The 24,783-nt window shown below is 41.5% G+C and overlaps 2 protein-coding genes and 1 long non-coding RNA gene across 9 annotated transcripts in view; 2 read left to right on the top strand and 1 right to left on the bottom strand.

Moving 5' to 3' along the window:
• Positions 1–24,783, top strand: part of LOC119032789 (SIN3-HDAC complex-associated factor-like) — a 53,823-nt gene that overhangs the window by 18,697 nt on the left and 10,343 nt on the right. For 3 of the 5 annotated variants that reach the window (XM_037122328.1, XM_037122326.1, XM_037122329.1), the window contains exon 6: positions 109–1,853. In XM_037122328.1, coding sequence (XP_036978223.1) covers positions 109–313 — 205 coding nt within the window. In that variant the 3' untranslated portion in view covers positions 314–1,853. Of the gene's footprint in view, positions 1–108; positions 1,854–24,783 lie in introns of those variants that run through there. The other 2 variants (XR_005079036.1, XM_037122327.1) reach the window with 1 other exon arrangement.
• Positions 5,613–19,461, top strand: LOC119032788. Of its 3 annotated transcripts, none has more exons than XR_005079035.1 (2): positions 5,613–17,071; positions 17,311–19,461. XR_005079035.1 is itself a non-coding variant. In XM_037122325.1 (2 exons), the coding sequence occupies exon 2, from the start codon at positions 10,428–10,430 to the stop codon at positions 16,539–16,541; it is 6,114 nt and encodes a 2,037-aa protein (XP_036978220.1). In that variant the 5' UTR covers positions 5,613–9,288; positions 9,525–10,427; the 3' UTR covers positions 16,542–17,921. The 3 variants fall into 3 exon arrangements, 1 of the variants encoding a protein (XP_036978220.1); XR_005079034.1 differs by having other exon boundaries at positions 17,308–19,461; XM_037122325.1 differs by having other exon boundaries at positions 5,613–9,288; positions 9,525–17,921.
• On the bottom strand, positions 19,254–23,553 carry LOC119032790. Its single transcript, XR_005079037.1, has 2 exons — positions 21,666–23,553; positions 19,254–20,287 (listed from the first exon to the last, which is right to left on the bottom strand). It is a non-coding gene; the product is annotated as an uncharacterized LOC119032790 (long non-coding RNA).

Here is a 24,783-nt window from a genome sequence, read left to right as displayed (position 1 = left end):
GGACTGATTGTAAACAAGCTCTTTTTGTATAATCATTCTTTTCTGAAATTGCTTTTACATTGCAGGTTATGTAAACCCATACTTACAGAAGCATGTTTGATGTTTTAGACAGAAGGTGTGCTGTGGGATTGTGTACAAAGGACGCTATGGAGAAATAATCATCGATCCCAACCTGTACAAGCCCTGCTGTCAGAGGAAGCCAGATCTGCCACAGGAAGAAGGTGGAGAGATGAAAAAAGAGGTGGCAGAGCAAGCATCAGGAAAGAACACCCTGAGCATGTCCCCAGCCCCCCCACACCCAATCAAGAAGTGAAGGTGGAGGAGAAAGAGCACAGTGATGGAAGCACAGGGTTGGTATAGTCTTCCTTCATGGACAGAACAACAGATATTGGCTTTTGACACACTACCAAACATACAGTAACACAAACTGTTCAGACCAAATCTCACTATAGTTTTTGCATCTTTTTATAAGCTGCTGCAAACCTGACACCACCTGGACTGGATCCTCGATCCTTGAGCGCTGTTTAGTGTCTTGGCTTGCCAAGAAAAATTCTGTCTTTCTGTAAATACTTTGTTTTGATTTCAGTCTGAAATGCTGGATCAACTAATGCTGCATGGAAAGCTGGAAATGTTTGGAAATCACCCTTTATTCTTAGGATGGAGCCATTCATTAGAAAGCAGTCCTCCACTCTTTCCCTTGCCTTTCCTTTTCATGATTCAACAAGCTCATTCTCAAGTGTACCTCTGTTTAATGTTTTATTCTCAAATAAGATCTGATCTTGTCAATTAACAAAGATGCAGCAAATTTGGGAAGCTGAGTGACTTTTGACTTTTTTGTATGTTAGGTTTAAGCATATGATTTTTAACATGGCATTTGTTTAAAAATAAATGTAAACACATTAAATACTAATCTAGGCTGTAGAAATAACGGTATCACATTTACTTGTGGTGCCTACACTGCCTCAATAAGTCACAAAGCAATGTACAACTGTGAGGTTTGGAAATATGGTCCACACAAATGACACAGCTGACACAGCTAGCACAAACATGCATCGGCTGTAAACCTTTGAATGTGAGCTCTTACAGTTAGAAGCAGCAAATGCCAATCTTTAAAGGGGTCATATAGAGCTGATCAGTGTTTCCTGCTGTACCTAGAACACAGAAGGAAGAGAAAAACAAACAGATGAGGAGATAAGAGACAAGATGATGGTGTCATACACATGTCAATGTGCACTAATATGTTGAGCTAGAGCTCAACATATTAACTGGCTGTTTTGAGCGGAAGTGAACCCAAACACAGGAAATCTGTGATTGCCTTTGCATACTTGGATTTGTATACTTGTGTAGACCTTGTTTCTGCCATTAGATTGCATTTAGCAGAATATTTAGTCGAATCCAAAGTTCAAATATTAGACTAATATCAATTGTTAAAAGTTGTTATTTCCTGATACAAGCACAGTCATTGTTAGGTGAATCTTTTGCAAAAAGTCATGAAGTTTCCCTAATGTCCATAGTGCTCATGTCCTTGTTAAGTGTCTAGAGTCATTGTTGTTGCAAGAGATTGATTCATGGTGCCCATGCATAAAAAGTACAAACAAATATTCAGGGAGGAGCACACATGTACTCATTTGAGCCATTATAAGCTAAACAAATCCTTAGGAAGATTGTGGCATTAGCACAAACTGAAGCACGGTAGAGGCACTTTATGCATGGTTGCTGCCACCTTTCAACAGCTTTTCTTGTCATGTCGGGATGGGCTTGGTAAATGTATATATTCCAGTGATATCATAATATAAGCCCTGTTTTTCCACAGACCAATAAAGCTGTGAGGATTTGTCCTTTCATTATTGATAGTTTTAGACTTTAGTTTTGACTGGCTTGAACACAAAGTAGGACTTCACTCTGCTGTTCAAACAAAACAAGAAGGTGATAAAGACGGAAAGAAAGAATTCAAGTATACTGATTCCCTTGTTAGATTCATGAGATTTATGAGCAAAATAATCATGATGGGTCAGTAGATATCGTTACAGACCAAGGACGGTATCGTTGGTTTTTTTTTTACTACGATAATGCAATATTCGGTACATCGTCAAAACAGTAGGAGTATCAGAGTGTCTGGTATGCCAACAAACGCTGCCTGCATTGTTACCTAGAGTTTGAAAGGATCAAATTGTATAACACCCAATGAATAAATGGTAAATGTATAGTTGATTAAACTATAGTTAATAGTTATTTGACAGTTGACAATAAAATGCTGTATAAACCATTTATGAAGCAATTGTAAAGGTTTACATATAAGTTATTAAGACATAGATGACATTTATAGATGAACTACACAGTATTTTTGCCATTTACAACATATAAATATCAGTCGCAACATTACAGTAAAGAAATGCTTGATAAAGTTTGTAAAGCACATTATTGTTAACAGTGAATAACTTAACCAGTTAACTATAATTTAATGAATGTACCATTTCTTTAGTGGTTGCTCTTATAAAGTAGAATTAAGTGTTACCTCAAGCTGTATTTTCCATGCTGTCCCTACACTGTACTATGGGCATAGAATACTGCCATAAATCGCAGCGCAATAAAACATTCGGGCTCGCAAATCAAACATCCGCGCGCACATATCAAACATCCGCAAGTGCATTTTTTTCCCCCAAGCGCTTTCCCATGCACTCGCAAGCTATTTTTTATCCTGCATCTCTGCCCCCTGGCATAATATTGTGGCCTGCGAGGAGAAAAACCGCTTGAGCATGCGCAGAGTCCGCTCGCAATACTTTCCCCTGCTCACGCGTGGGCACACTGCTCGCTCGCAAAAGCCTCCTCTCCTTGCTCAGAAAAATTTCCCCCTGCTGGCCCGCGAGTGAATTTTTTTAGTGGGCGGTTTTGGCATGCCAATCACCGCTGTATCCCCGAATATAATTGTTTGAGCGTATTCGCCAATCGGACAGCAGGGTACGGCAACACCACTAGGACAAACGGGACAAACCACACAGCCCTGAATGCCCGAATGGCATATAATATGAGTTGGTGTCTTGACTTGAATGTTTGCAAAATGCCACACAGAGCAATGAACTTTAGTATGTTTGTCTGAGTGCTGTCTTTTCTTTCCTCCATAATTGACATCTGACACAATCTGATAAAATGCTGATCATTTTTTGTAACTTGGACCCTGTTGCAAACAGACATTTTTTATTTTGGTAAAACTCTTTTGTTCATATTCTCAATCTAGGCTACTTCTTTCTCCCTGAAAATTATAAAGGTAATATTAAAAAAATAAGAAAAATAAAATAATAAACGTAATAATGATAATTAAAGCTGCAAGCACCTTGGGGGCATGCTGCCGTCAGGGCTTCCGCATGCAACGCCTTGAAGAAGCTGTTTCTTTATAATTTGGTGGCCTGCTCCCACTGGTATTAAGTAATGTACGCTGAAGTAAAAAAAAGTGCGTGTACTGCTGCATGATTCCCCAGACAAAGACTGAGTTGATGGTCTGCTTCTGGAACTGGCTGATGAAAATGTCCACATGAGGCATAATGCAATGAAATAGTTTAAGGAAGAAGCTGAAAGTATCATCGTCCAGTAGCTGAAGAGAATTTTTTCTCCAGTTCTTCCAGCTGCTCTACACTCTAGCGATGATGTCACGCACTCTAGCTCATGCAATACACACTCATTATAAAATCACAAGACAGCCTAAAGATCCTTAAAACTAAAACTGTGATAATTTGAAAACTGTAAAAGATGTTTAAAAACTGAACACATGCCCAACAGTTTAAGGTTTTCTTTCTCTTTAAAAGGTGGAATGGTATCTGTAGCTCAAAGCATGAAGCACAACGAGAGGTTGAAAGTTGATGAGTTTTGAAGAGGATTTTAAGATTATCCCATTTACTTTCCATTCAAACCGATCAGACTGCGACCAGATCGCCATCTATTGGCCGATTTGCACCAAATTTTACACAAAGCCTCATCAGTCAATGGAACACAATTATGAACATTTACGTGGTAATCAGACAGTATTTTGTTAAGATGTGCAAGATTTTCTGCTTTCAACACAATATGCAGGGATTTGTTGTTTTAAATTTTGGCCGTTTTATGGACTATCAAAATTCTTTTGATAACTTTTTGTCAGGAGGGTCCATAGATGCTTCATGCAAAATTTAGTGCAAATTGGTCAAATTGCCTAGGAGGAGTTAGAAAACGTAGGTTTTGCATTTGTCGCAATTTTGCGAACAGAAAGTAAGCTCAAAAGTGGGCGTGACCTACACCAAATAATTCAGCTGAATGCAGGGAACATGTAGATATAAGGTTTAACAATGTCTGACACAATATGTGTGAGTTATGGGCCAAAAATGCTATCACGTGGAAAAAAGCGCCACCTGCTGGTCATTTTTGGTATGTAAGTTGCAGGGGCTAGTCTATACCATGCCTATGAATTTCATTTCCATAAGTGTTAAGGTGTGGGCACAGGGCCAAATCTAAAATGAAACTGGCACCAGAGCGCCACCTAGTAGCCGATTGATAAGTCCTTTGTCAGATTTCCTCAAGACGGCAGTGGCAATGATTCTACCAAGTGTTGTGTCAATCCGTCCAACCGATGTGGAGATATAAACTATTTGAATTTAAAGAGTGCCACCTTGTGGTCATCGCCTAATCTTTTGGGCACATCCTCAGTAAGTCATGTCAAAGTATTATCTTAAGTTTCATGTCATTTGGACACACCGTTGTGGAGATATCCAACACTTCCTGTTTGGAAGGAAATCTGCAGGAAGTTGTTATTTAATAACTTGAGTATTGTTTGGCCTATCAAAATTCTTTTAATAACTTTTGTCAGGAGGGTCCACAGATGCTGTGTGCCAAGTTTCATGCAAACTGGTGAAATTGCCTGGGAGGAGTTTGAAAAAGTAGGTTTTCAACATTTTGCGACGTAGCGAAAAAAAAAAAACGGAAGCGGAAATGGGCATGGCCTATACCACGAGATTCAGCACAATTCACTGAATGCGTGGATATAAGGTTTTTGAATGCGCGAGAAAGTATATGGGAGTTATTAGCCAAAACGCACTTCAGGACCAAAAAACAAATGACAACAAAATTTTCACCCTACTTTTTAATGTTTGGGAGGGAAGCACGGTATCCAACGGAAATTCTCGAGAAATATGAGGTTTCTAAAAATTACATTATGAATTTAGTTTTTCTTGAATCTTCTTAGTGTTATTTGTTTTATTTGAGCTGTGGTCACAAAGGGGCATAGTGATGTAGTGGGAGACTACCTTCCTTATCCGTCCAATTATTCCACTATCTGACTCTGTGACTCCGCTCAAAAGTTAAAGTCCAAATCTGAGGAGAAACGGCTCTGAGACTAAGTCCAAAACCAGAGGCAAAACAGCTCAGAGACTAAGTCCAAATTTGAGACAAGACCGCTCAGAGACTAAGTCCAAAACAGAGGCGAGGCAGCAAGTCTTCAGTCCAAAAAGGTGTTTATTCCAAGAGAAGAGTTATAAATCCATGAGGTACCCCGGGGCAACTGAGAAATCTGCCCCGATCACCCTCTTTTATACCCGAGGTCCAGGTCACCAGTGCCCTCCTGGACCACCCCCCTTGTCATGATCACGCGAGACTGTCATCTTACTATTCTCTTTTTTGTCTGACTTCCTTAAGGCCTACAAAGTGTCTCACCCAGGCCCCTATCTGTGGCCTTGAGTGAGCTGTAGCTGCACCTGCTGCTCCCCCAGTCCAGCCTTTATTATACCGGAAGCATCAAACCTTGGTCTTTCATCAGGCTCAAATTCCCTATTAATACAGAACTGCAAGTTGTATTCTCAAATCAATTTATATGCATGATCATGACCCTGTTTGTATCTGCCACTACAGTCCCCCCTTTGGTCCTTCTAAAAGGACCAACACTTCAAACTTTAACATCAGGGAGTGCAGTCGTCTTATCATCATAACAGAAACAACAGCCTGAGTATACTGTAAATGACACACGATATATATAGTTTCAAACAGTGTAAATGCAACCCCATCCTACGAGACTGATAATGAGTATCAACCCACAGGGAAGTGCTTCAACTATCAAGACGATAGTTGAGAGCTCTCCCTGAGCCATCTTCTGGACCTGCCCTCAAACAGATGACCCAGTGATATTCATTGACAGGTTTCTATTCTGACCTGGCAACATGACAGGGGAAACATCCTCTCCAATTAGCTGTTTATGAGAGGTAAAATGCCCCACCATGTGGCCCACCAACTGACCTGTTCTGTTGGTGCAAACATAATATGTGTACATACAGCATTAAATCACACATTGTGGTTAACTCTTTGAAGGCACTCGTGACTGTGACACACGTGAATCAAACTCTTGATGAATTACACCATTCAACACCTCAAGGTTTGTTTTTAAGCATGCATAACTAGGTAACTCGTGCTCATGTGAATATATCATAGGTTTAAGATTTTTTTTTTTTTTTTTTCAGAAAAGCACAAGATTACATAGACAAATTCTTAAACCCTTTAGAATTAGAATATTATCTAGACACACTTTGTAAAGATGATCCCTCTTTGGTCAGTTCAGCAAACATTAGATCAGTAATTATTAGATCATTGACGTAAAACTCTCATACCACCTTTTGTTTTTGTAAAAAAATTTCTTCTGGTATTTTTCCAATGATCCAATTACATAAAGACAGGTAAGAGCTCTATCCAATCTTAGCACCTGGACTTAAATGACACGCTTGGGTTATTTGTTAGCCTTGGTGACATATTACCCGTGGTGTTGCCTTGGTTAGTGTGGCGGCCCTAAGGCCAACATTACACCAGAGTCCCTATGAACTTACTGGTTTCCTGTAAACCACACTGGTTTAATACATTTCTTGTGCTTTTTATGGCACTCAGCTTTCTGACGTGACCTTCACAAATGAGTGCCCGCTTTTCTTCATCAACACATTTACAACATTTGACTCTACATAACTATGTTGAATACAAGGGATCGTCGTACAATTGTCGGAACATAATTTATAAACCTGTCAGCCTGTCTCTCTCCTTGTACAGTAGTCTCTGTGTTGATAGCTCACCCTTCTTCCTGGAGGGTGCAGGCACTGACAGATACCTCTGCTCTGTTGTATCCATTTGGATTGTTCCTCTGCAGGAGTGGACAGCAACCTTAGCCAGGCTCACAGCCTTGCTGGCACATTTATCTAAATTACATTTTGACCTCTATCCATGATGTTGTCTTCCTAGCTGATTATCCACGGAGAGCTCATCCTGTAGTTGTGGTTGGGCTAATTGTTGAAGGGCTGGATTCACACATTTTTATGGTGGTAGCATTGCCCCCATTGGTGGCCGGATACCAGGTCTCATTGCTGCACTTCATTAGTCTCACCACGTCAGGTTGGTTGTGTTTCTCCAGGTTACATACACCAACTCGTCCTCGTGCTACACAGAAAAGGAAGATTAGTTTATCAAGTTTACATAGCTGTCATTGTTTTTAATTTTTCATTGGCATATTTGAGAGTTGGAACTCCATCTATCCAATTTCACTGCCATGTGCACTGCACAACAAGCAAGACATTCAGTTATATCCGAACAGTCACCTCTGTGACTTCCTGGCAGTGGTATTCTTTTGACGTTTGTAACGTACAATACACTCTTATTGGTCTTTTTCTGTGCTTCTTAGTTTGGCCAAATCTCTTTTTTCTCAGTTACTCTTTAGCCGAATCCATCTACTGGCTTCTAAAAGTTTCATTTTCTGATTGTTTCTGTGTCCTAACATGACGTGTTTGTGCGTATTACCTGTAATGTCACCATCCATTCTCTTGACAGTCAGTGGTGCGGGGTAGTCCCACCCAATGTTAACCTGGAGCGTTAGCTATTGTGCCATCGGTGGTTAGTGAACAACCATATGTGTCAGCTTTTACATACAGAAGATGTAGTAGTTCTCCCATTTTCACTATGCCCTTGTAATTGTGGCTAAGGTGACCATGGTAAGTGCACAGTTAACATGTGGTGTGTTAATAGTGGCACATGTCATTAGGACTTCTCTTTCTACCTCCCCCCTTGCGAAACCTGAAAGGGTTAGCACAAAAAGAAAGAAAACAAACAAATTAATCTGAGTCAGAGAACGCTCTGACTCTGGCCAGAATTCAGGCGTGGACGGGTGGTGTATATCTTGCAGGCCGGACGGTCCTGCACGTGCGCTTTCCAGGGTGTCACTGCCCGTGGTTGTGCTGGTGGCATCATCCTCGGCAGCCTCTCCGACACTACTATCAGTCTTTCACCTGTTGGAGGACACATCTGTAGATTTGAGTTAAACCCCATAAATAGTGCTGCTGAAGCGGTCCCTCTATAGGGCCCCTGCACTGTGGCAGTGGCATTGGGCATCCAGTGAGCATTTCATGCAGGGTTAGATGGGTTAGTCTGTTAGTTTGTGAGTGCATAGACATTAGTGCTAATGGCAAAGCATCTTCTCAGGTGAGTTTACCATTACCATCAGCCATGATTTTGGCTATTTTAGTTTTTGATATACCACTGGCATGTTCTACTGAACCTTGTGACTGTGGACATGTTATATGTATGTTTTTATTAGATGCTTGATGTTTCTGTAGTTAAAATGATGATTTTACTTCTTCTGTAACAGGTATGTGAACTTTGATGTGAAAATCATGATGCAATCAACACAGACACTTTATATATATGCTTTTTTGTAAAGGATCTCAGTATTTTCAACATCATTATATATCATTTCTAATATTTCATGTAGCCCTGTCTAAAATCAGTTAGGATACAGTGCATAAAATCCAATTCAAAGTATTCTAAAATGTTATATTAAAAAAAGTTCATAATATTAAAATGTATGGTTAAAATATGTGCTGGATAAAAAACTATAATATGTATAGTGTATTAAAAGACAATTTACAATTCAAAGATAAATATTCTAAAAAAGGTCAAGTTCATTAAGTTGAAGAGATGTGTGATTCAGAGAACGTGAGAGGAATAAGCAGTGTAAATGCAAGTGTAATCTAACATGTTATCTGTTTTGTGTCAGTCATTTCATTCCTGTGTTCCTATTGGTTGTTATCTAACTCACGAGCCAATCAAGGTAAATTCATGGGGTGAGAGGCGGGACTAGTGGCGCAGGTTAGTTTGGTGCGTACGTGAGCATGCGAGAGACAGAGAGCCACGATCGATCAGCGAGCTAAGACGGAGGCATCGTGTGGGGAGCATTTAAGTTTTATCGTGGTGGAGGTCGACTACCCGTTGTCCTGATATAAACTTCTGTGTGACCTGCAAGAGGTGAATATAATGTGTATGCCTGTATTTTGTGCTATATCTAACTGTTATAGTCTAATGACACTGTATTGGGTAAATGTGGTTAGTGACATGCTAGCTAGCGATAGCCGACAGTGCTAATGTGTTTTTATATCAACGTTCTGTCCTAAGATGTTAATGAAAGTTAAAGCGAGCTAATGCTAATTCAAAAAGAGATAGTGTTTTGTATTGTGGCTCAGTGTATGATAATATGCTTAAAGGAGACGGACGTTGGAGAAGGAGAGAGATTGAGACTGTCCAGACAGACGGCCCTGCTGTTTTTTATTCTTCCTCGTGACTCTGCTGCTGAGCGCCATTGCCCGTGTGTGTGCTGGAACTGTGACTGCCATTGCCCTTATGAGACTGCCATCGTTTCCCCTTTCTATCCCTACTAACAAACCATTGGATTCGTGAGTACTAACTGAAAACAGTTTGAAAGTGCACGTGCTTTTATTTTTGCTCAGTTGAGTGAAGCGGCCATTACAGTTTTTAGGCCCCACCGCACACAAGCCTCATCCATCAGGCCTGCAACGGGTTTGAGTGTATTTTCTGGTGTGTTGTATGTGAATGTGTGTGGGCCCACCGGTACAACAAAAGGTATTTTTGAAAAGTGAAAGAAGTGTTTTATTTTCTTATTTGAGGTATTCATTTTTATTATACAAGGGTACAAAGTGAAAGGCTTTTATTTTGAAACCAAAAGGGAAGTAACCTGTGAAAGAGCTGTGAACTTTGTCTATAACTTGTCTCTTTATGCCCTAATAACATATTTTCCTATTTTACTTTTTTTGTCAATTGTGTAAATAAATACCGGTGAGAGTTTATATTTAAAGTACAATTGTGGTGGTCATTATTAAAATAGCATTATTGAAATAACATTCATTATTAAAGTAATATTCATTATTAAATTTAGTTGTATTTTCCTACAACGAGCCCAGGCCCAGTCTCATTGTATTAACCATTCTAGCTTTTCTTTTAACTACATGGGACCTGGGTTACATAAATGGAGGCACCGCTGGGATCTCAATTAACATAAAGTAAAAAAAAAATTGATAACATTGACCCCACAACTTTAAAGCTTTAATGTAAAAGTAACGTGCTAACAGTAATTAAAATCAAGTGCAATAATGGCAAGTCAAACAAGCAGTCCGTCACAAATGGAACTAATTAACTGGTGTAAAGGAGAGTCCGTAGAAGTAAAACATTCCCTCCTGTTATATGGAGTGCCTGAAGAGAGTTCTGAAAAAGACATTGAAGAAACAGCAGGGACCATCAAAGCATTGGGGAAAGTTAGAGTTAGGGGCAAAATGTTTAACCCTCAACAGCAATCACTCATGGTGCTATGTGAGTGTAGTGAAGAAATAGACCCCTCCAGAATTCCCCCTGAGATTATGCCTGTGAATGGCGGAAGCAGTTGGAAAGCTGTCTACTACATCGAGCCTCAGCTTGATAAATTTGAAGACAAATTGCTCACCTTTCTGCAAAGTGAAGGGAAAACATTGGAGGACATTCAAGATCTATGCACCCCCACCAAGGAGGGTAACAGCAACCCAGAAGACATCATCCGTGCGGTCGGTGATGTTTTGAACAGGAGCAACAAACAGTCTGACAGTCAGACATACAGACGTCTGCGGACATTTTCCGGGGTCAGTCCCACCCCCGCTGGAGAAGAGTCCTTAGACAATTGGTTGGAGCATGCAACACTCTTGATAACAGAAGGTGAGTGCTCAGACAAAGAGAAACGACGTCGGATATTGGAAAGTCTCAAAGGGCCCGCCTTTGAAATCATTCAAGCTGTGCGTCTGACTCAACCTGATGCTAGCCCCCATGAGTACATAGAGGCTATAGAGAGCATTTTTGGTACCGTAGAGACTGGAGAAGAACTATATTTGGCATTTAGAGCCCTTCGCCAACAGCCTGGTGAACGTCTATCAGAGTTTCTGCGAAGATTAGAGAAATCTCTTGTCAAAGTAGTACGAGCAGGTGGCTTACCTGTTAGCGCTGCCAATAGTGCTCGCTTAGAACAGCTCATCAGAGGAGCCACCTCAGAGGTCATGTTGCTACAGCTGAAAATTAGGGAGCGGAGCAGTAATCCCCCTACCTTCCTGACCCTGTTACGAGAAGTAATGGAAGAGGAAGCCCGCCAGTCAGCCAAACAGAACCAAGTGGCACCCATGCGTCCCCAGCGTGTACGCACTGTCCAAGCAGAAAAAGAAACAGAACCAGACTCAGCGGCTCAGAGTACACTGCAAGCCCAGATTCAAGAGTTGAGAGCGCAGTTAGCAGAAAGAAACAACTCATGGCCACAGTCGTCATCTGATGATTCCTTTAAAGGTCCGAAAGAGAAAACAAAGCAGAAAAATGAGTCGCAGAGTGAGCTACAATCACTAAGAAAACAAGTGCAAACCCTAGAAAGTAAGATTAGTGTAATGGCAGTAAAATACACATCAGATCCCCCACGAGAACACACACCACAGCCCCACCGATACAAAGCCGCTCCAGGTAACAAGTCTGCTCCTCCCAAAGTGCCATCTTCCAAAGACAATGATGAGTACTTTTGCTACCGGTGTGGGGAAAATGGTCACATAGCTCCTAGATGCACTGCACCTGAGAACTCCCAGAAAGTTATTCGAAAGCTCATACGCTTGGTGCGAGGTTCCCCTGGCCCCAAACAAGAGAGCCCAAAGCCCGCTGCTGAAGAGCAGTGTGTAGCTAGAGTAAACAAAGTTGAAGTCCCAGAGAATAACACTGTCCTACCTGAGGGTCTTGTAGGTCCATCCTTTATCCATACCATCAAAGTCAATGATGTGGTCTGCGATGCTCTCATTGATAGTGGGTCTAATGTGACTATCATTTTTGAAAACTGGTTTGATGAACACTTACCGGGTGTCCCCCTAAACCCCCTCTCTGGCCTTGGCCTATGGGGTCTCGCTGACTCAAAGTATCCTTACAAAGGCTACGTTGTTGTAGAGATGGAGTTCCCTGAGGAGATCACTGGTGTGTCAGGACCGATAGAAGTGCTCGCATTGATTTGTCCAGAGCTAAAAAACCAACAACAGACCCCTGTGCTGGTCGGAACCAATACATCTCTGTTCCGCCGCCTATGGGAGCTGGTTAAGACAAAGAGTGATAAGCATACTGTGCACTCCATGCGAATCCAGTCTGTGTACGCCCCTGTTAATGCGCAAGAACAGCTAGCCAAGAATGAAGTCTTGGGCCAGCTAAAGTGGAAAGGCCCCGGTCCACTCTCGATAGCTCCAGGAGCACAGTACTATGCAACCTGCAAAGTGGAAAGACTGAGTGCTCCATCCAAAGACCTTGTGCTGATTGATGCACCCACAGCCCAGTTACTCCCTGCCAGTGTGCTGGTAAAGCCTGGTGTGCTCTCAGATGCTGATATTGACAGCAACAGTTTCACTGTGCTCATGCAGAATGAGTCCAAGAAAACAACCTCTATCCCAGTGGGGACTGTAGTTGCCGAAATGTATGCTGTGGACACAGTTACCCCAGTCCAGCCGTCCGACCTCGCAGCTGAAACCCTGGACCCAAGCCTCTTCAATTTCGGGAATTCCCCTATCCCCGAGGAGTGGAAGAGTCGGCTTCAGCAGAAGTTAGCTGAAAGGCGGAATGTTTTCTCGTTGCATGAATGGGATGTTGGCTTGGCTAAGGGAGTTGAACACCGCATACGCCTGCATGACCCCCGATCCTTCAGAGAAAGGTCAAGGAGACTAGCTCCTGCAGACATTGACGATGTAAGGCGACATATACAGCAGATGCTGGCCGCTGGAATCATCACCGAGTCCCGCAGTCCCTACGCCTCACCAATCGTCGTAGTCCGGAAGAAGAACGGGACTATAAGAATCTGTATAGACTACAGAACGCTCAACAACCGCACCACACCAGACCAGTACACAATGCCACGCATCGACGACGCCCTGGATTCCTTGTCAGGTAGCCAATGGTTCTCAGTGCTGGATCTGCGTAGTGGCTACTACCAGATAGAGATGGCTGAAGAGGATAAAGAAAAGACAGCATTTATTTGTCCTCTTGGTTTCTATCAATTTGAGCGCATGCCACAGGGCATCACAGGAGCGCCAGCCACATTTCAGCGCGTGATGGAGAAAGCTGTCGGAGATATGCATCTTCTGGAAGTCCTTGTGTACTTGGACGATATCATTGTGTTTGGCAAAACACTCGAAGAGCATGAGCAACGTCTTCTCAAAGTGCTGGATAGGCTAGAGGAGATCGGGTTAAAAGTGTCTATTGACAAATGTCAATTCTGCCAGCCTCAGGTTAAGTACGTGGGTCATATTGTTTCTGTCGATGGGATAGCTACAGATCCAGAGAAGGTTGAAGCCGTCAAACATTGGAAAGCACCCACTCACCTGAAGCCTCTCAAGTCCTTTCTCGGATTCTGCAGTTACTACCGGAGGTTTATCGCAAACTACTCCGCCATCATTCGTCCTCTTTCTGAGCTCACCAAGGGATATGCCCCCACGTGGCAAGGCCCCAAACCCAAAAAGAGTGTGGACTCAGTCAAAGACTATTTCAAACCATCAGAGCCCTTTGGAGATCGTTGGACTCCAGCCTGTCAGGAAGCCTTTGAGCGGATCCGTGACTGTTTGATCAACGCCCCTGTGTTGGCATTCGCTGACCCCACCAAGACCTACATCTTGCATGTTGACGCCAGTATGAATGGGTTAGGCGCTGTCCTAAACCAGGAATATCCTGAGGGCCTTCGGCCTGTAGCGTTTGCCAGTCGGAAGCTTAAAGACTCAGAGCATAACTATCCAGTCCATCAGTTGGAATTTCTGGCACTAAAATGGGCTGTCGTGGACAAGTTTCATGACTACTTGTATGGTGCCAAGTTTATTGTAAGAACTGACAACAACCCATTAACATATGTGTTGACCTCTGCCAAACTCAGTGCTGTTGGACACCGTTGGCTCGCCGCCCTTGCTACCTATGATTTCACCATCCAGTATCGTCCTGGGAGGCAAAACATCGATGCTGACCTGCTGTCTCGACAGTACACTTCAGACGAGGCTAAAGAATGGACAAGTGTCCCACCTGATGGCATCAAAGCCCTCTGCAAACGTGCCTGCATCAGTCAAGAAACAGATGTGACTGACAGATTGGTGGATCAGCTGGGAGCTCCTGCCACAGCAGTACCAGAAGCCTATGTGTTCCCAGTGAACCTTAGCTTAAACACCCTTGACCAGCTGAGCCCGAAAGATATCCAGGCAGCACAAGATATGGACCCAGCAATTGGGCCACTGAAGAAAGCCATGGAGAAGAAAAAAGTGCTGACTCGCTCCCAAAATGATTCGCCTGAGACTGTGTTGTTGCTAAGAGGAAGCCGCAAGTTGGAGTTGAAGGACGGATTACTCTACAGAGTAAGAGAGAAAATGTGTGGAAAACAGATCAAACAACTTGTCTTGCCCGCAAGATACCGACCGATGGTGTTAAGATCTTTGCATGATGAATGTGGACACATGGGAGTGGAGCGCACTACTGAACTGGTCAAAGACAGATTTTATTGGCCGCGAATGACAGCTGAGGTTGAGGAGTTCATTCGAACCTGTGGAAGATGTATCTCCAGGAAGACACTCCCTCAGCATGCCGCGCCCTTGAATCAAATAACAAGTAATGGTCCTTTAGATTTAGTATGTATAGACTTTCTGCAGCTAGAGCCTGACTCTAAAGGTGTTACTAATGTGTTAGTAGTGACAGATCATTACACACGCTACGCACAAGCGTTTGCCACCAAAGATCAAAAGGCAATCACTGTTGCAAGAGTATTGTGGGAGAAGTATTTTGTGCACTACGGCCTACCTGCGCGGATACACTCAGATCAGGGCCGAGATTTCGAAAGTCGACTGATCAAAGAGCTCCTGTCCATGCTTGGGGTTCGGAAGTCACGCACATCCCCCTACCACCCTCAAGGAGATGCGCAACCAGAAAGGTTCAATCGAACGCTCCTTGCAATGCTTGGTACCCTGGACACTGTGAAGAAACAATGCTGGAGCCAGCATATCACCTACCTGGTACATGCGTACAACTGCACAAGAAATGATTCCACAGGATACTCACCATATCAGCTCATGTTTGGGAGAGAAGCTAGGTTGCCCATTGACATCTGTTTTGGAATCTCGCCAAATGGTGAAAGTGAGTCCTCTTACCAGCAGTACATTACCAGGATGAGAAAGGAGTTGCAAAAAGCTTATCAACTAGCATCTGACGCTGCTACAAAGAGTCACCTGAAAAACAAAGCACGCTATGACAATCGTGTGAGAGACTTACCTTTGGAGAAAGGAGACAGGATCCTCATTCAGAATGTGGGCCTAAAAGGAAAGCATAAACTTCAAGATCGATGGAAATCAACGCCGTATGTTGTTTTGGAGAAGCTGCCCAACCTGCCAGTCTACAAGGTCAAACCAGAGCATGGTCCAGGTGTCGTCAAAACTCTCCATCGAGACCACCTGTTGCCTATCGGATACATGGTCAGGATGTCAAACCTGCCAGATGACAAGGAACTCACTCGGAGACCCGTCACAAGAGCTCAGCTTACTCAGCAACATCGAGCAACCAAGTCTACTGACCCAGTAGAGGAAAGTGATGCCGAGTCATCAGGCTCAGAGTTTGAGACGGTCCATAATCCACCTGATTTGGATGTGGAGGAAATTCAGAGACAGCTGGCAGCTGAAAATCAAACCTCGGAAGAGGATGAAAGATCTGAAGAACACTGTGAAGCTACAGAAAATCAACAGCTCACAGAAACAGAGTATGAGGAATTGTCTGAGGGTGTTGAACCTACTCAGTCAGACTCAGACGTCAGAGAAACAAATAATGATTCTGTGGAAGAACAAGATGTAGAAAGTAGAGCAAGCTCACCTATGTCAAACAGGATCAGGAATGAAAAACCTTCTAAAAACCAAAGAAATGAGAGTGAGGAATCGTCCACAGTCAGAAGATCTCGGAGACAACCGAAACCAACTGTGAGATTAACCTATGAAAAGCCTGGTCAACAATCCTGTGAACCAGTTACCATTATGCACCATGGTATGGTCATTCAACTCAAGTTAAACCCTCCAGACCAAGTCACTGAACCAAGAAAAAGGTGCAGAACATCTAAAAGGCGTGAAGAGGAAAAAGAAATAAGGGATCACTCTTCCAAGTCAAAGAGAGAAAAAAAAAGGTGTGATGAGGACATCTACACGGTCAGAAGGGGGAGGGTGTAGCCCTGTCTAAAATCAGTTAGGATACAGTGCATAAAATCCAATTCAAAGTATTCTAAAATGTTATATTAAAAAAAGTTCATAATATTAAAATGTATGGTTAAAATATGTGCTGGATAAAAAACTATAATATGTATAGTGTATTAAAAGACAATTTACAATTCAAAGATAAATATTCTAAAAAAGGTCAAGTTCATTAAGTTGAAGAGATGTGTGATTCAGAGAACGTGAGAGGAATAAGCAGTGTAAATGCAAGTGTAATCTAACATGTTATCTGTTTTGTGTCAGTCATTTCATTCCTGTGTTCCTATTGGTTGTTATCTAACTCACGAGCCAATCAAGGTAAATTCATGGGGTGAGAGGCGGGACTAGTGGCGCAGGTTAGTTTGGTGCGTACGTGAGCATGCGAGAGACAGAGAGCCACGATCGATCAGCGAGCTAAGACGGAGGCATCGTGTGGGGAGCATTTAAGTTTTATCGTGGAGGTCGACTACCCGTTGTCCTGATATAAACTTCTGTGTGACCTGCAAGAGGTGAATATAATGTGTATGCCTGTATTTTGTGCTATATCTAACTGTTATAGTCTAATGACACTGTATTGGGTAAATGTGGTTAGTGACATGCTAGCTAGCGATAGCCGACAGTGCTAATGTGTTTTTATATCAACGTTCTGTCCTAAGATGTTAATGAAAGTTAAAGCGAGCTAATGCTAATTCAAAAAGAGATAGTGTTTTGTATTGTGGCTCAGTGTATGATAATATGCTTAAAGGAGACGGACGTTGGAGAAGGAGAGAGATTGAGACTGTCCAGACAGACGGCCCTGCTGTTTTTTATTCTTCCTCGTGACTCTGCTGCTGAGCGCCATTGCCCGTGTGTGTGCTGGAACTGTGACTGCCATTGCCCTTATGAGACTGCCATCGTTTCCCCTTTCTATCCCTACTAACAAACCATTGGATTCGTGAGTACTAACTGAAAACAGTTTGAAAGTGCACGTGCTTTTATTTTTGCTCAGTTGAGTGAAGCGGCCATTACAGTTTTTAGGCCCCACCGCACACAAGCCTCATCCATCAGGCCTGCAACGGGTTTGAGTTTATTTTCTGGTGTGTTGTATGTGAATGTGTGTGGGCCCACCGGTACAACAAAAGGTATTTTTGAAAAGTGAAAGAAGTGTTTTATTTTCTTATTTGAGGTATTCATTTTTATTATACAAGGGTACAAAGTGAAAGGCTTTTATTTTGAAACCAAAAGGGAAGTAACCTGTGAAAGAGCTGTGAACTTTGTCTATAACTTGTCTCTTTATGCCCTAATAACATATTTTCCTATTTTACTTTTTTTGTCAATTGTGTAAATAAATACCGGTGAGAGTTTATATTTAAAGTACAATTGTGGTGGTCATTATTAAAATAGCATTATTGAAATAACATTCATTATTAAAGTAATATTCATTATTAAATTTAGTTGTATTTTCCTACAACGAGCCCAGGCCCAGTCTCATTGTATTAACCATTCTAGCTTTTCTTTTAACTACATGGGACCTGGGTTACATTCAGTTCTAATATTAGCTTTGAATTTCTTTGTTATGAACACACCATTTGGGCAATAGAGTAGGTTGGTCAAATGCTACTTGATTAACAACAGCCTTCTTCAGCTCACACCCTGTAACTCCAAAGAACAGATCATAGCGTTTACTTGAATATAAACTGGCTTAAACTGTATTTGCAACACAATTGGTTATAATATTTGAAATAGCAGCTTATATGTAATCGTCGTAAATTGTATATATCACTTGCATATAGGTATTCACTTCAGACAACAACCACTAATGAGACAGCATGCTGAAAGGAGCTTGAAAAACAACAACAACAAAAAAATACACAACAAAACCTTGATGTACTAAAAAAGGAAAAGTTCACTGAGCTTGGACCCAGTCGACAGCGAGGAGAGAAAGGGAGGGTGATTACGTCACACCGGACGTGCAGTAGAGCGGGGGGCGCTAGCATCCCCCCTCTCACACACACCAGGGGAGGAGCAATGGAGCTGCAGTTTGAAACACAACTTTTCAGCACACAACTCCCTCAGCCATCAGCGAGATAGGAACCCGCTCTTAAAACAATATAAAACCTGCCCGGGGATGTGTCTCCTCGGCTGTAACCTCAACCGACCGTCACTTGGATTCCTTATCTCAACGACACTTTACACATGCATTTATAAACTCTTAGCCTGCACGAATAGTATTCATAAGTCAAAAACAACACACAAGAACAACCATCTCATAAATCACATTCAATACTAATATATCTATTAGCACACACATTTTAGACCAGAACTATCAAGTTTGTCTAATAACCTTCACATCGTTTGAGTACTGCAACACACTTAACCACTTATTAACAGTAATACAAAGCTCTTTAGAACAGCAAAAATGTCTCCAATGTCTGACAGTTACATCAGCACCAAATCACACAACACTGCAAAATAGCACAATTTATTTTAGGAAACACTAATTTTTCCAGTAGATTCTTCAACACACACTCAAGACACAGGTAGTTGACAACACACAGTCAACAACCTCATACACTACTTTTTTACTTTATTAAACCCCCATAAGAATGTTCGAACATTTATTGTTGGTTTAACTGAAACTTTTTTGTTGGTCTTCGATTTTTGTTAACAACTATTATCGTTGTTTATTTTCAGTTCAGATTGTTTTTTTTTTGTGTGTTTTTTTCAGTTTTGGTTCTCGCATGCATTATTCTCACATTTCCTTTAATTTAGACTTTAATTTACCTTGCTTTTTGATTATTTATCCGATGTTTGCCGTCCATGGACTTAAGGCTGTATTTTAACCTGCATTTCTCTGTCCTACAAATACCCTTTTCTTTTCTCTTAGCCCAAATTGAAGAGTGCTCTTTTTTTTTTTTTTTCCACCCTGGATAGTCTCTGCCCTTTTTAGCCTGAACTGTCTTTATTTTCAGAAGTCCATGGTCTCAAACTCCTAGTTTAATCTTTATCTCTATCAAAAGATGACTCGTTATCAGAATTCATGCACTCTGGCAAACACATTTGTATAATTTGTATAATTTTGCAGCAGGAAAGGCTTTCCTCAGAGTATTGTTTGCACAAACATTCTGCTAAAGTTTTATCTACTGTGCTTACACCATAAACCTTTCTGGTGGTCTTCTTGAGTGGTTTTAATATCACCACGTTTTAACCACACTAACTGTACGTATGTCAGCCTCCTTCTGGGCTGCTATTAAGGATGGTAAAGTGGTGAGTGGTTCACAGTTTTCGGCTGCCTTCAACCGTCCAACACATGTACCGGTTTCAGCTTGTTTAGTGGCCTCGTCAGCCAGGCTATTGCGTTTGGCTATTAGGGAACTGCTTTTTTGGTGAGCAGCACACTTGATAATAGCTGATACACTTGATAGATGAATGCTTGAATTAGTGTTAAGATGGCTGCTCCATGCATTACTGGTGTGCCATTCCGCTCTGAGAAAACCTCTCTGTTTCCAGATATTTCCATATATATGACACACTGCGTATGCATAGCCCACTGTGAGTATACATTTAACCGCTTGCCTTCTGATAATTTGCTTTGCGGCAGTTAAAAGCTTTAATTTCTGCAAGCTGTGCTGAGCATGGTTGGGCAAGATAGATTGTTTGGACTGTGGTAAATATATCATCTGGCAGCAACTGTACAATTTCTTAACCTGTGTTGTTGCTTGTCACGTCTCTGAAGCAGGATCCATCTACAAAGAGAGAGAGATATGTTGTTATTGGCTGATTATGCATATCTTCACGTGGTCTCAGAAACACATTTGTGGCTTGAAGGCAGTCATGTTGCATTCTATCTATGGGTATCATCATCCATGTTGCAGGATTAACTGTATTGCAGCGTTGGATGTTCAGTTGTTGCTGAGAGCACAACTTCATAACCTAGCTTGTGTAAGCACAAACCTTGGACTGGTGAGGTGGGCATGTATCTGGTGAGATGTATACAGTATTGTTGGGTGTCCTATGGTTCCTGTTGAGGCTCTCTCAAAGCAAAAGCTGCTGCTGCAAGTCCCTGACAACTGGGATGCAGACCAGCCTCAGAGTTATCTAACTTGGTGCTATAGTATGCTAAAGGTTGCTTACCAGTTGGAGCGTCTTGCATCAAAATTCGACAGGCAAACTGCGCCCTATCTGCAACATATTTAATTATCTGTTCTTTTTGGTTTTCTGAGGTTAAATGAAACAGCATGCAGAACACAAACAGTTAGAGGACACATAATTATATCAGATATGGTCATAACGTTAAAGTTACGTAAAGTTAAAAATAATGATCTATTAATCACTTTTCGTCACCGTGGGACTACTCTTTTTTTTTTTTTTTTTTTAAATAAACACCTCATTTCAGAAATGTCTTATTTTCATGATTTTTTTTCTTTAAGGGACGTCTATGGTCTGGGAGGCCTAAAAGAATAAAAAAAAAAATGAATGAGAAAAAGCTCAATCTATGGACAACAATAGCCTGCTAAATCCAATAAGGCAATCATTTGTTTTCATTTGCGGTTTTGGAACAAAGTTGGACTGGAGAAGAAAACTATGGCATCCAAATCCATGAACAAAGTTTACCATTGATAGTGAAAGCAACCTTGAACTGTGAGTCAGGATAAACAGGAATGCTAGAATATGCATTTGTTAAATCAGTAACTGAAAACCCACAGTCATTACAGCATCTTAATTTATGACCCTAAAGTATTTTAAAAATCTCTCCCCCCCCCCTTTTTTTTTTTTTTTTGGTTTCTTTTTCGGGCAAGATGGGGGAGGTACATGGTGAAATGAGAGAGTCAACAATGGCACCCTAATGAATGAGCAATGACCTTGACAGCCCTAGGGCTGAGTGGATATTTTCTTTAACCTAGTCTAACAGTCAACAACAGGATAACAACAGAATGTGCATCTTTTATATTTCTAAAAATCAAACTTGCTTAGAGCCCTAAAGCTATCAAATACTGCCAGAAAGCAAAGCTTAGACTTTAACATTCAATCAGTGTTTCCCTCTGTGTGTGTGTGTGTGTGTGTGTGTGTGTGTGTGTGTGTGTGTGTCTTGTGTATGTGCTGCTCAAAGTTCAGACCTCTGACCTCTGCTGTCTCCTTTGGCTGTGTCAAGGTGAATCCTGGGAAATGAACAGACACCTTTAGCTGGTGCATGTGGTCAGGATTCCTCTGGATCTCTCCCTTCTTGATGATTAAGCTCGGGGTTCCCATAACCTTACTTCTGCAGCATAGCTTATCTGGTCAGTGCTGTTGCACTTTCCTTGATAATTTGATACGGGCCCAGTCTCCTTTTCCTCTGGCTGTTGTGCAGTGCCTGCCATCTTTGTCCAGGACTCTGTGGCCCACCCGACTCCAGTCTTTGTGTCAGGTGATACCTCTGTAGCCTCCTTCAATTTGTTTGGCTGACATGGCCTGTGTATAAAACACTTCTGGATCTCAATGACAGTCTGCTTCCTTGTTTGCCTCAGCACGGGGTCGGGGAACATCATCCCCTCAGTGATCTCGACTCCGCAGTCAGTAGTCAGTAGAAGCTGGCTGGTGGAGAAAAAGGCTTTTTTGGAGAAGCAAGGTTAATTTGTGACTCATTTTAGAAGAGAGAAAGAGGGCTGAAAAGACAGGGTGTACTGGTTATCCTCCTCCCTCCTTCACAGAGTCATCCTGGGATGCCTGACCTTGTGTGGAGAAGGTATTGTTTAAAGGAGGGTTGTAGGTGTGGAGACAGCATGGAGGAGGTCAATTCCTAATTCTGGCCCTACATTGTTTCTTCTTTATGTTACTCAAACTCTATTTTCCCATTACCGTTTCAGTCCCACTACTGATTTTAAAAACTTGTCAGTCTACCTTTTTTTCTTTCCTGCTTTCCTGTTACCTTTTCTTTTAACATATTTTACACTATCTTAAACATTCTGTGCTTAATGTGCCTTTTACTGGAAGCACCCCATGGGTGACACAGTGCCAAAGTTGAACATTTTTAACCACATTATTTCCCCATTTGTCTGCCATTATTTCAGCAGAGCCTGTAAGAGGGTCAGATAGAGCTTATAAATTTCCGGTTTTGTTCCTTATGTTTTCAGCTGACTCACTGGGACAGATGTGCTTAAACTTTCAATGGACTTATCATTCAAACAAATTTCACAATCATTCTGCTCTTCCCATACAGTGTATGGATGGATCTCATCAACCACACACTAACTTTGGGTAACTTTTTGGTTTGTATGACACATTCGTTCCGAGCAACGCACCCCTGTAGTATACAGGCTGTATACTAGTCACTGAATGTCACCACAAAGTTTATTCTTTATACTTATTTCATATATTTATTTTCACTCATACACCCATTTTATTGTAGTGGGGCCTCATGTAATACTGTACTGTATCATATCATTATTACAGTATCTCATATTGTATCATATTATATTTTCTTCCTATTATATGCTATTATTTTCATTGTATTACCCTTTATCAGGTTTGCATAAGTCACTTCCTTTCAATTTCTTACTCACCTATAAGGATTATCTTATATCTTAAGAATGTTAGACTCAGTGTGATGAATCAGATCTCTTTAATGCATGCTGCATGTAGGGAAGGTCCAGACTGTTCTCTCCAGTCTTCCAAATGTTACTGACTTAAATACAACAGAGTGGAGGTCACATACTTTCACGGCACTTCATATCTTACTCCCTCTCAAAACGATAACCCCTCATGTAGAGATAATTGCCTCTTATATGACTTTCTGACACTCCAAATGGGAGTCTCTCCTCCTCCTCTCACATCCTGATCATATTCTTTACAGCACATTGATTACAAACCGGAAGAGTCTGTATTACCAACTTTCGTCAAATGCCATAATGTTTGACTGATTTCTTGCTCAGTTTCCAATGTCCAATTTCCTCATCATCAAAATATGTTTGTTCAAGCCAAAAATGCGTTCCGACACCTTGATTTTCCATGTCCCATTTAGTGGCGCAATAGTCATCAGTAATTATTTTATTTTCATTTTTATGCTTGTATCTGTGTTATCACCCACCACTTCATCCTCATCATTCAATTTATTATCATATCATATTACTTTAATTTGCCTATAATTATCAGTTATTTTAATTACACTTCTCTTATTACTTACTATTCTTCTATTATTTACTATTCTGTTATTATTTACTATTTTCTTATTGTTTATTAAATATTATTATTACTATTATTATTAGCATCATTATTGTTGTCCGTCACCACTTCATCCCTTTTATGGGGTCGCAGGGTTTGTTACTGGAGCCAGTCGCAGTTATCTGTCTGGGTGAAGGCAGGGCACTCCCTGGACGAGTCATCAGCTCAGCGCAGGGCCCTCACTGATGGCAGAGGCTGCCACGCAAGGTGCCAACTGCACATCAGGAGAAATTTGGGGTTCAGTATCTTGTTCCGATGACGAGCCTACCTGCTCTACCTGCCGCCTATATTATTATTATTATTTATTACTTATTTGTCACAGCATCGATTTTAATGCTTGCTCTCTACTCCAAGTCTAAGTTCTCTGCTAAATGCAGAAGGTTTGGCTGAAGTCTAAATTGCAGCTGCCCTGACAGTGTCTCATTGTTTTCTGTGCTGGGCGCTGGCTGGTTTTCAAGGTCTCCCCTGATCTATTTTTGATTGTATGTGTGTGTTCTGCTTCTGGCCCTCTCTCTCTCACCTCTACTGTAATTTTTCCCACTATTCTCCCGTCTACTTCTCACAGTGGAAATTGTCATGTTTCCTTCTACTTATTATCATTTATTATCATCATTCTTTAGGTCTTTTCTCTGTAATTCAGCCTCTATTCAGTCACAATAATTTAGGTCAAAGGTCCCTGCTAACGGCCACTTTGTGGCTCCAGAGGATACCCCGTGCCATCTTTTCATGCACTCCTGAATTTTTCTCTTTTGCGTTGGGTGTTTTAACATTACTAATTCTGCGGGTGTCAGTCCCGTCGGCCGCTTACTGTGTGTTATGCCCATCCTGTCGGACGCTGACTGGCACAGCTGGCGCTGCGTTACTTTTATCTTCTATTCTTTCTTCCTTGCTGCCGTTATCTTTTTTGGATTAGATTGCTCCTGCTCTGGCCTTCCGATTATTATTCTCTTTTTTATTTAAACAATTTAACTGTTTACTTACGTATTTTTGTCAAAGAACAAAAAACTATTTCTTCTACTACAATTATCTATTTCTTTTAATT

This window comes from Acanthopagrus latus, chromosome 14 (genome assembly GCF_904848185.1).
Source record: "Acanthopagrus latus isolate v.2019 chromosome 14, fAcaLat1.1, whole genome shotgun sequence".
NCBI classification, from domain to species: domain Eukaryota; kingdom Metazoa; phylum Chordata; class Actinopteri; order Spariformes; family Sparidae; genus Acanthopagrus; species Acanthopagrus latus.
Note: the sequence above shows the minus strand (reverse complement) of the source record. Positions and strands in the feature narration are given on the sequence as shown.